General features: G+C 42.4%; 1 protein-coding gene across 1 annotated transcript in view; it reads left to right on the plus strand.

Annotated features, from left to right (window-relative positions):
• Positions 1–5,368, plus strand: part of arhgap20 (Rho GTPase activating protein 20) — a 28,726-nt gene extending 23,358 nt beyond the window's left edge. Inside the window, exons 14-15 of the mRNA XM_080477846.1 lie at positions 1,824–1,935; positions 3,139–5,368. Coding sequence (XP_080333972.1) covers positions 1,824–1,935; positions 3,139–4,844 — 1,818 coding nt within the window. The 3' untranslated portion in view covers positions 4,845–5,368. The remainder of the gene's footprint in view (positions 1–1,823; positions 1,936–3,138) is intronic.
• The last annotated feature ends 7,005 nt before the right edge of the window (positions 5,369–12,373 follow it).

Here is a 12,373-nt window from a genome sequence, read left to right on the forward strand (position 1 = left end):
CAAAGTGTTGGGGCACCAGAGACTTTCAGCAGGGGTGCAAATCAAGGGGTGTAATAATAATGTTTAATAATATGTTTTGTATGAAAAACTTTTGGAAGTTGGGCCATTTACCAACAAATAGCTGCTTGGCATGACACAGAACATGTGCTGTGTTAAAGTTGTTTTTTTTGGGGGGGGGAGGGTGTATCCTCCCACATTGAATTAATCTCCTGCTATGACCGATAACATTCAATGAGTGTTTCCCTGAACCTTCATATCAAAGGTTTCAAATGACGTAATGTAACTTTATCGTGACATCAACCAGAAACTGGGAAGAAAGAGTTGATGGAGAAGAAGGAGTTGATGCTTTCTTGGAAGCTGCGATCTGCAAATACTTCTTTATATCTGTGAAGGGTGAAACCCGTGCCAACATGTGGACTTCCAAGATTTCTCTGAATGATAGTATGAAACTGAAATTTTGACAACTGTTTGAAACTGAAAACAGAATGTTGTTTGGGTCACAGTTGCGCAGACTGAAGAAGACTGTAGCAGCAGTCTAAATCATGCCTTTCATCAAACCACCACACTTCTGCTTCAAATCCATTTTGAAAACATTAGCGTTTTGAAAATGTGCTTAGACTTTGCAATAACTAACAAGATAAGCTTTCCTTGTTATTTTTCATGATTAAAAAAATAAAAAGATGGAAGGCAAACTATTGTTTTTTTTTGTTTCAGAACTGAAGACTTAAGTCAAAATCAATACAGGCCATGAAAATAATGACATTTAATTTAATCTCCCCTTAAAAATATCCCGTCTAATGACTTCAGACCAGGAGTCTTTGGTAAAAACGTAGAGCTTTTTGATCTCACAGTTCAGTTCCTCATTTTCTAAATTCACCAGCAGGCATTTTAGATGTTTTTGTTAGAGACTTTCCTTCCCTAATGCAAACAGACAAATGTGTAACTGTATTATTCATATAAATGCCTCTTACCTGCCTCTTATCTTAAAACGTTTATATCATGCATTAAAAGTCAGGATTTTGGTGTTTGGGGGGACTATTTCTTTGTTGTGACCCAGCTTTTTGGCCTGAAATCTTATACCGTTCCTTTTTAATTCACTTTAGAATCATTGCCACATTTGTAAGAAACACATGTGAGGTCAGCAACAATTTGTCTCTCCTGAAGCGGAACTACTTTTCTTTGCTAAAACTTGTTTGGTGTAGTTTAGTGGATTGGATGATTGAAGTCTGAAAAAAATGGGGCATAATGGCATTTTAATCTTTTTTTTTTTTTTTTTTTTCATTTATCAAACCGGAGTCTCTGTAGATTGTTCAACATCCATACTCAGCTGCAATAGCTCATGGTGATCTCCAGCCTGCCTCTTGTGTTGGTTAGTCACTGGCACCAAACACACTTTTCCTTCATTTTCGATGGTGTATGGACCAGTGTTGTTCTGTTCCTAAATACACATTGAAAGGTTGAGAGAAAGCTGATTTAACTTTGGTGAATAAAGGATTCCGTGGCATTACGTGTCATAATCTTGTACCATAATACACCTTGATAACACAGAAAACCTGTGCCTTTTAGTTTCATGCAACGCGTTTGTTTACTCGGCATGCCGAGCTCACGCAGGCGCTTACAAACTGTTTGCCAAATTACTGCTGAACTTTGGCTGCTTTGCCTCCTTGAGTAACAGCTTCAGCCCAGTTTGAACAAACAGCAACACTCCTCCATCTAGTTGTGTAACTGAAAATCACTTGTCATCGTGTGCGGCAGAGCGATGCGAAGGCTCTGACATGTCGGTGACGGCATGATGTAACCAGGTGCTGTTTTCTGTCTTGCAGGTGTGCGAGCTCGTTCGCTTCCTCATAGATAACTGCAGCAGCGTGCTGGGAGACGTCGCCTCGCTGTTCAGAGCGTTCAGCCAGAAAAGCAGCAGCAGCGACCACGGATCTGGTGAGAGCGCCGAATCGAGAGAACAGACCAGAATAATGATAGGAGCAAGGCAGAAATGAACGATGGTTAGAGCTCAAAAGAAACCGGTTTCGAGATTGAGGCCAAGTCTGTGGACTAGATTCATAGCCAGGATTCCCTGTTCTTTTATTAAAACTACCAAAATGGCAGGCCCAGTCTCCATTACGTCACTTTTCAGCCCATAATCAGACCCATTTTGTAAATCAGTTTAGTTACATAAACTTGTGGAGAAGCTTTTGTTGGTTACTTGGTTTTTCCAAAAAAGTCACACAACAAAGAAACTCTTGATTTAATTCCACATTGCTATCGGCCTGCAATGGAAATGTGGAATTGCACATAATAAAGTTGAGATTTGACTTTAGTAAGAAGACGTTTGAGCATCATGCGAACTTTTGCTTCCAATTTTGTACCATTGCACTATTTTTTATTAATTTTAATTTTTTTGAAAACCTGACTATAAACCTTGTAGCTGGATGGTTTCAGAGTGTGTCTGTGTGTGAACTGCCTGCACTCTTTCAGTCCCGTTGATTGGCGTCGGCAGATTGACCTGCAGTAATTTCATAGATTGTCGGGGTCACGGGTGCTGAACCAGACAACACTGAATCCCCTCTTTCATACAGTGCACCTCTACGTTTTCCTTCATGTTATATATAACCACCAAAGGTTAAGTGGCACACGGCAGGGTGGCGCTTTGTCCCCTGTTCCCCTCACCACCATCAGAGACCTGTGACTTTCTTCATTTACCTCAGGGTCTTTTGAGTTTCCCCAAAATGTCCTGGTCCATCCTCCAAAGTCCTAACACTGCTCCACTAGTACATAGTCCCTGTCCTATCTAAGTCTAAGGCCTGTTTTTTATCACTACCGCTAAGATGTGGCACTATTCTTACCAGTCATAATAGGACACACTTAATAAAATGTAGGACATTACCTCTCAGGAGGGCCGATGATGGTCACACGCACTCACTAAAATTTAAATAACTTTGACTTCTCGGATAAAAATGCATCAACCTCATAAAAAGCAGATGCCATGTGGTATTATACTGACAAAAACAAATGCTTTGCTTTTTCAAATGTTTTTTATTTGAGTAGCGTGTGGACTTCAAAACAAATGAACAATGTTTGCTCATTGGTTTCATTTCTCTGTTAAATCCTTGTTTTAATTATTTTTCGTTTTTGTCTTCCCAGATGTGTCGTCTTTCCAGATGAACGACTCCTCTTATGACAGTCTGGAAAACGAGCTGAACGACGACCCCGAGTCTCCGTACCAGGAGCAGCTGCCGCTTCGGGACAAAGACAAGCCTGACAGCCGCAGCCGTGACTCCGTCATCACGCTCAGTGACGGCGACCCGGACCCCGATCCCGAGCCAGAGACAGACCTCCTATTGCAGCTCCCTCCTCTGGCCAGACCCAGGCGGTTCAGCCCTGCAGTCCGACAGCCTCGCACCCGCCAGTCCAACGGCTTGTCGCAAGGTCCCAGAAGACTGAGACGCAGTTCAGAGCCGGCCTTGGCCTTGACCAGCACACCGCCTTCCAGTATGGTCATGGCCCATGCAGATAACGGCCACCTGCCACAGAGGAAAGCGAGTTATGACGCAGCGATGGAGGGCGAGGCAGAGGAGGATGAGGTGTTTCTGGAGCGGGGACTGAACGGGCTGCAGCTGACAGAGGAGGGAGGGGAGAGATGTGAAAAAAGAGTAGCCAAAATCCAAAATGGCGGACGGAGGAAGACGAAGCTTGCTCCCCCACCTCCACTGCAACTGGATGCGAGCTGCTCCAGTCTGTCCTCCCCAGCAACCTCCCCAACAGGCTCCTCCCTCAGCTCTTTAGACTCCGCCTTTTCACAGTACTCCACTGACTATGCCACGAATGGGACGTTTCCATTATCTGAGCCTGCTCCTCTCTCCCCTTTTTTCCCTGGGAGGCCGCAGCAGTCACCCCGAGGCTCTCCGCCTCAGAGGGAAGCCCTGCCTAGTTGGCCCCAACCCCCTCAGCCCCTCCGGACCAGCCAATCCTCCTCCCAGTCACATGGCCTTCATCCCAATACGTGGCTCAAGAAGGATCGGTCCCTGACACTGAGGCAGCCCGAAAGCGGACACTCAGAGGGCTTGCATTTGGTGAATGGGAAATCCTACTCGAGTGTTAATGGTTCCTCTGTCAAGGCCCAGGAGGGCGGGGTGACGAGTCAAAATGGCCTGCGGAGATCGAGCAGCCCTCCATCGTACCAGCAGGCTGTAATGCAGCTGCAGCGTCACCGCTCTCCTTTCTACCGGGGGACTGAGAAACCTCTGACAGTCAAAGAGCTGAGGCAGCTTCACGACCAAACCTTCACCTACAGAGAGACGATCCCAACCTCCCCTGACATCCCCAGAGCACCCACAGGGGCTGAGGTCACACAGCAGCTGGCGGGAAGCGACTCTGTGCAGCCCCCACAGGGTGTTTTTTATGGACAGAGCGCCACCACGCTGGTCCTCCAAAGGCCAAAGTCTCACTCCCTAACTCCAGTGACGGAGGGCCATAAAGGGAGGAGGACGCTCCCCCGCCGAGCGTCTGAACCTGCCAAAGTCACGGCGTGCTCTCACTCCTCCAGCAGCCTCACTTTGGACAGACCTCCTACTTCTAAAACCCAGCTGCGGGAAAGCGGCACAAAAGTGTCCGACGCGGAGCTGGACCACACCAAACCGCACCCCAGTCTGTCGGCTTCTGCCACCCGCGCGGTGAGGGACTACTTTACCTCCCAGAGTCAGGAAGATGCAGAAGCATGCCTGCGGAGGAGTCAGGAGGTCGCCCTCGCCATAGTGCAGGGTAAGAAGGAGTGGCAGACCAGGCGGTGCAGCGACCCACGGCTGGAGGACTTTGAACAGCTATTTTTTGCAGAAGAGTCATATGTATAAATACGAGCTTTGTACAGGAAAATTGTGTGTGGGAGACTGGCTTTTATCTGATATGTTCACTTTTATCTGACTGTGTTAACCATTGATGTGATCATATCCCTGTGTGTACTCCGTTTCCTGCCGTAGATCACAGTAATGGTACTGCCAGGTTGTTTGAAATTTTTTACATTTTTATAGGTACAGATGAACCTCCTGCTTCGGTGGTTCACTTCAGTTTGGGCAAAAACTTACTGTATTGTGACAGAAATCTGTCAAACATTGGACTGAACACGTTACAGGATCTGACAGCAGAGCATTGCAACTGAGATCCTCCAATCATCTGTTGAGCAATCCGCCCTGATTTACTGAAGTCATTTCAAAGAAAGATGTTGAGAAACAGTGTAATTTCACATCTGAATTCATAAACAATAATTCAAGATTTTGCCAAAGTCGGTCAGTGTTATAGATTAAGTGCCAAGCTTCAGTTTCTGGGACTCTTTTTTTCTCCTCTCTTTGTTTTGCTTTCAAGGTTTTTACAACATATGAAAAAAAGAAATACTGGTCAAGATGGACAAATATGCTAATGAAAGAGAAAGATAAGGAGACATCTCAGAAAATGTCTAAAACATACAAAAAAAACATTAAACTAATCTTTTAATCTTTTCCTTTTGTACAGAAAACAATTTGCCAAGGACACATTTTAAGGGACACCATTGTTAGTCTTGATATTTTTTTTCCATAAAACAGTAATGTGGCCATGATGACTGCTACAATTTTGTGCATTTTAGATGCTTTTATCTCTGTTCACAACTTGTGTTGTTGTTTTTTTTTCCCTGAAGGTGTAAAGTTCTAGTGTCCAATCCACTTACTAATTATTCCAATCCCATAGAGCACTTTTAATGTTTGTGAGCGACTCCATCCTTCAACCCAGCTATGTCACAAAGTACATGGTTTCAATTATTGAATCAATAATGCTCACTGGTATTTCTTTGTGTGTGTGTGTGTGTGGGTGGGTGTGTGTGTGTGTATGTATGTATGTATGTGTGTGTGTTTTGAGCTGGGTGCACCATAAAAACTCTCTTTTGCTCAGTTTTTTGTCCATAATAATATGAGTTTTTCACTCTATCGCCGCAGTGTCCAGATCTTTGGCAACACTTGACAGATAGTGACCTCATTGCACTGTGCATTACTGCAATGGAAAGTTTGTAAGTGCACATGAGTTGCCAGCACAGTGTAAGAAGTGCTTTTATGACTGTTCTACATTGTGTTTATAGGACCGCACAGTGCAATGCAGTCATTGTCCAGAAAAGTGCTGCAATTTTTAATGGTCTCAAAAGCTACTTCATCCTGTGTTAGTAATTTTATTGATATCTCCATTACAGCAAAATGTGTACAGTCCTGCGTATTTATGATACAGATATAAATATATATATAAATATTATCTTGTTACCTTGGTATGATGTGTTGCGCGAGAAAAATCAAATGTGTATTTTTGTACATGCCAATTCTGCTGCTGCTGTCTTTATAGAAAGTATATTTGCTGTAAAACGCACCATTTGTATATTGTGTACATTTGATGTCCAATGCTCACGAGAACAAGATATCTCTGATTTTTAATAAAAGTTGCTCTTGTGAATTGTCTCTGCAGGTTGATTGTGAGTCGTTTGTTCTTTGGAAAATATCTGCATGATGGGACACCAGAAGAGAGATCTGTAGGGTGGGACACACGAGAAGAGACGAGGCGTGAGGGACAATGGAGGAAAGAGCTGCTCTCCTCTGTCTAAAACGGTCCCAATATAGGCCTGCAATGTGCCTGCCTCTTTAAGAGGAAAGGTGTAAAGATTACTATCCTAGGGCCCTGTTTTTCTTCTCTTCATTCATATTTTTCTTCTGCCCGATTTGGGAGCATGCACAGAAATAGCACATCAAAAGAGGTGTAATATTCAAGAATAGTGCGCCATTAATTTTGTTAGCGATTCGGCAAACACGTTCCGCAAAAACTCCCCAAAAACTGAAAAATTGGCCAAAGTGGATCGAAAAACAAAATGGTGACGATACAAGTCAGCGGCGAGCGGCAGGCACACACAAAATCTCATCTGAAATATTCTAGTGGTTGTAATTGTTGTTATAGTAATTAAAACTACCTTTGGTGCTGGAGATGGATCATGGAAGGTTTCAAGCCACATCCAAGTTGTTTGTTCTCTTCTATGTCGCCCTTGTGGCCCATAGGCACTCCACAAAGATGTGCTGTGAAAACCAGTCGACTCCTGATGAACACAGTGCTCAAGAGCTGAGATTTAAAATGTACTCGACGTTTTGTTTCCTTGTCAATGAAGGAGGGGTATAACCTGGACAGGTCAACGATCCGACACACAGTTACACACACTCACATTCACACCAACAGCAACGTAGGCATAAGGGCATCATGTAGACTCAAGAGAGGGATGTTCTCACTTTGAGTTCTGACCAGGACATTCCTGCCTGACCAGCAGTTAATGTCTTCACCTGAAAATTGTTGGAACTCATATGTTTGTTTAGAAAAAGAAAATTCACGACGGTTTAAAATGGGAAATTAAACAAATAAGAAATCCTACGAAACTGTTTGTTAAAACATAAGCCCATTTTCTGGATTTTTGTGAGCACGTAAATCAACATGACTCATAGGTAGTAACAAGTTCAAAATGTAAGGATACTTAAAACCGAGGAGTTTTAAGTCAAAAAGTTCAAGTCTGAGTCATGCAACCTTATAAGAATGAATGCATTTTTTCCAAGTGGATTAAGTTACATAAACGTATTCCTTTAATTAAGATCCATTTGGTTTTACACAATAATTTATCTTGTTGCTCAAAGTAATCATTAGAGTAAATTGTTTATATCAATTAAGAAGCTTCATTATAAATATTATGGCTTTTTCACTTCATCTCAAACACAGCGTGACAATTTAAACTATGGACGCACATTCCTAGAATTAAAGAGCGTAATTTGCAATGTGGTCTTGGGAAGATCACAGGCCAAAATATCCAGATGTGCAATCCAGTGTCATACCCTTAGTCAAACTCTATAAAAATGTCATGTCGTGATTGATGTTGCGCAGGTCTGACTATCTGTGTGCGGCTTTCGTAAAGCAACAGCCAGCAGACGTCCTGGAGCTCCTGACAGGTGTAATAACCAGCTTTAAAACAGGATTCATGTTGCGGCCGATCAACACGTTTCTCACGGTACAAAATGTTCCCCAACTGTCGAGACAGATTTCAGGGAGTGCTTCTGACCGACCCTTCTCTCGTCCTCAACGCAAAGCAGAGGCAGCGGCGGCAGTGAACATCAGCACCTGAACCTTCAACCTCACAATGAGCCACCGATCCTCTGGAGCAGGTCATCCGCGGCGTCGCACATTGAAAGCCCTGCAAAACTTGTAGATCACCTCATTGCAAAGACAGAAAAACAATCTTTGAAGGAATGTTTCCTTGGCTCAGGTTTGGTTTGACGCAAATTAATTTGAGATTAATCGATTCTCAAGAGGTATTTTGGTGAAAATGTAAAGGCTGCCCTCTCGGCCTCACCGAAAAGGAGTTTTTACTCGTTACATTTTTGCATCAGCGACCAGTTTATTTCTGTTGTGAGGATGGAATATTCAGCCATTAATGCTTTCAGTGGTTTTTAAAGTGTTGTTTACACTCAGGACCTCAGCCGCCCTCTTGGCAAAAGACACTTTTTGGAGGAATGGCGATAAGAAAGGCCATTTGGCTTCATGTCCACATTTGTCTGCCAATGCGTAGCTCAATGTGCAATGAGGTCATTTCTGATATGATCTATCACACTCGTGAGTTTCAGTCAAAACAGCCATAAGTTGTGTTTTCCCTCCCTTTGCTATACTGTTGACCCACTCTGAAAAACATGCAACTCCCTGGACAGGAATGCTGATATTCCTACACATTGTTTTTCTGACACACATTTTGCAGCTTTGCTAAAACAGTAATGTTGCAGAGAATGCTGGGTAAAATTCCCTTTAAAAGTCCCACGAGACCTGGGATCTGATGCGCATTAATTCTCCACAGGCAGAACTCAGGATCACAAAATGAGAGCACCAGCACAGTGATCTATCTTCTGTAAACTCCTGATCCATTTTACAATTCTTCGCTCATACGATGGAATTTGTTGCTGAAAGAGAAACCAAGCGTATTATGCCATTGTTTTGTCCGGGCTGAATCCCATTTGACAAAGTTGTGAGGTGGTTTATGAGTCTCGGTAGATGTACGCCAGCAGAGAAAAACACGTCAAGTTTTTTTTTTTGGTTTTTTTTGACATTTTTACATCTAAATACCACAAATTGCAGGCGCGGCTCGAAAAGAATTTAGGACCTCCAACAAAGTACAGTTACATAACAAGGGGAAAGGTTTATGTGCTGGAACCCTGAGGACTGATGGAAATGTGGAGTCCAGAGCCGAGGACACCTGTTAGAGCAGCGGTAGCGAAGAAAGGCTGGCTGTGTGCGAGAATGTATTTGTATCTGTTTACATTTGGGGATATACAAATCAATCAAGTAAATTTCTGGAAAAAAAATGTTATAATCCCGGACATCCCTTGAAGTAACTTCATCTGGCAGCCATTGGTAAACAGATTAACAGTTTACCCCAGGCGTGGGCAATTAATTCTTTTGTGAGGGCCACTTGAAAAACACTCAACTCTTCTTACACAGGCTTTAGGATTATTTTTACATAATTCGTAACATCAATTTCCTGTCATTGTGAATCTGAATCACACTTTTTTACTGGTGTTTTTTTATTTGGTTGTTGTTGTTTAGGTTTGATAGCGATCTAAAAAGCAAAGCAATGAATTTCTTCTCATGCTATTTATTAAGCTTGTTGCTTTTTTTCTGATAAGTCTTTATATGTAATCTGTAGCTGTCGTGACTTCGCACTGTCTATTCTATAACTTCATTGTTTTGTCATAGTAACTCCTTTCATGATTTCTTCTCACCCCAATGGCCGCCTCACAATATTGACTAGTATAAATGATCATTTGGCCGTATTTATCTGACTAGGCTTACATGTGCGCTTGGAAACATTTTCATCTATTTCTCTTGTTGTGAAGAACTTTGAATTAAAATAACTCTCTGAAAGGTATAATCCAAACAGGATTGGTCAATTTCACTCTCATTTCTAGGTGTCTCATTTCTGTGCTGACATACCAGCCTTGGGTGGTTGACTACATCACATCAGAATTACAGTGTGATTAAAAAAATTAAAAAATAAAAGTAATTTTCCTTAAAAGCTGACCTGGATTTGAAGTATATGTCAAAATGTAAAAAATGTATGTGCCCACACTGCTGAGAGGTTCCTTGGATGAACGCCTCCTGCTTTCAATGGCCAAAAATGACCCTGCAGACCTTCCATCTCATCTATAAAGACACAGTGTCCATATTGGATTCCTTCCTTTAAACAATTATCCTTCTTCTCCCTCCCCTAATCTGTCTCCTTCAGACACACGCACACACAGATAAACAACACATTTTACAGTCCCAAACACAAACATTTTAACTCACACTTTTATTAAATCTTTCTTTTGTTTGCAACATGTGAAAAGATGAGAATTCCCGTCATGCTAGTGTGAATGCATTTGTGTATTCATGTCCCCTCGTGTGCCCTTGTGAAGGTGGGCGGGAGGGCGGAAAGGCGCACGAGTCTGACCTTTTCTGGCATCAAAAGAAACAGATTAGTGTGTCTTTCATCGGCCTCTTTGTTACCGACACCAACGCTCCAATCCGTGTTTGCCAAGAAATCAATAAAAAGGAAACGCTTTAAAGATCTTTTATTGTAATATATCCACTGTGAAGGGGAACCACTGAATATTTCCTTGGATCTCAGGGTAGAACAGTGTATGTTTATTACTGTGTGTACTTTTAACACACCTGAAATATTAGATGTGATATGTTGTGTTCAGTCAGAATTTAATCAATGTCTTAAATCTAAATTTTAAACCTGCACAATGGGAACATTTAAAATAAAAATTCTTGCATAATTCATGTGAAAACAAATTATAATTGAAGGGGATATTTATTCAGCTCCAGATATGTCTGAGGCCGTCATATTTACATTCAATCTCATTCAAAGCAAATATAAAGGTCTTGTATAAAACAAAGGTGGACGTCATTGGAGGGGACCCCAGTTGAGCTGTGCCCCATTAAAGCGATTGTGGTCTTCTTATCATGGTGCATCATCTTGAATGAATGTAAGTTTTATTTGAAACATATAAAGTAATTTAAATGATAATTTATTAATGTTTTAACTGTAACTTTACTCAATATTCTAGTACTAAAGAGATGTGGGTTAAACAAGCCCACTGAAGCATCTTGGTCTATACTTTAATGTTTGGTCAAATAAACAATAGGACAACTGAAAACTGACTAGAGAGTGCTATATCACATTTTACATTTCACCACTCTTAATTATAACTAACATCACAGGAATGTAAATGGCACGACATTATATAACCCCTCACAGATTTAACAAGCAGATCACCACATGAATAACACAATATGCATGTCTGAATGAACATTGTTTTTAAAGATGTGCATTACTGTTATAGCATTTCACAGCCTTTCTTGTCCATGAGGAAACGAGCACCTCAATAAGCACTACATATCTTATCTTCTCGTGTTTTTCGTTCAGTTTTAACCGGATTGTAATGCTCTTCAGGGTCCATCATCCTGTTCTGTGCAGATTCTTTGGACAGCAATCAGCCGTCCTCCTCCGAGCTTGTTTCGCAGTCGGTCTTTGTCTTTCCAGGCGTTGCTCCCCCAGTTACGCTCAGCCGAGCCTGCGTCCCCATACAACCTCCTTCCATCAGCCATCAGCTCACCACAGGGTGGTGTTCTCGCATGCCAAACCCACATCTTCTGCTTTCAATATTGGGCAAAACAGCAAACCTAGTTCCCCTTTCCAATTCATCAATTAGAGCTGAAGAACACACGACTGTGATGCCATTATCTTAAACACCCGTGGCCGATGAAACGCACCGCAATCAGCAGAAATACAGAGGTTAGAACACAAAGTATGTCAACGCTGCAAAAATCCCAAAAGGGACTGATTTTTGTTGTGAACTTTCAAATCATCCTTTAGAGAGACACATGGCTGCGGCTTGCAGCAGACAGTGAAACATGGGAGGGAACATGAGAGGGCCAACTAATGGCAGGTGAGTTGAGGCTGCTTCCTGACCTATGAATAAAACCAAAGACATGAAGGAAGCGCTGATATCCCCCGCCCAACATCAAGGCCTCTTTCAACACCTACACCTCGTGTCTCCCTCAGATGGCCGACACACATGTGAGTCACGTTTGCGGCAGATCATGTTGAAGGCATAAAATATTCTCTTTTGTTCCTTTTCATTGATCGCTGCACGTGTGTCGGTCGCCTCGCCGTTTTGATCCCCCGGGCCATTGTGATGCTGCAGACGGTTATCATCAATATTCATTTCTTGCTAAGTCATCCCTTGTTTCCAGAGATTAAAGGAGAATCAAAAGTCATGGACGACACACCGGGAGACAGTTGTTC

Source organism: Lipophrys pholis (genome assembly GCF_963383615.2).
Source record: "Lipophrys pholis genome assembly, chromosome: 13".
Classification (NCBI taxonomy): domain Eukaryota; kingdom Metazoa; phylum Chordata; class Actinopteri; order Blenniiformes; family Blenniidae; genus Lipophrys; species Lipophrys pholis.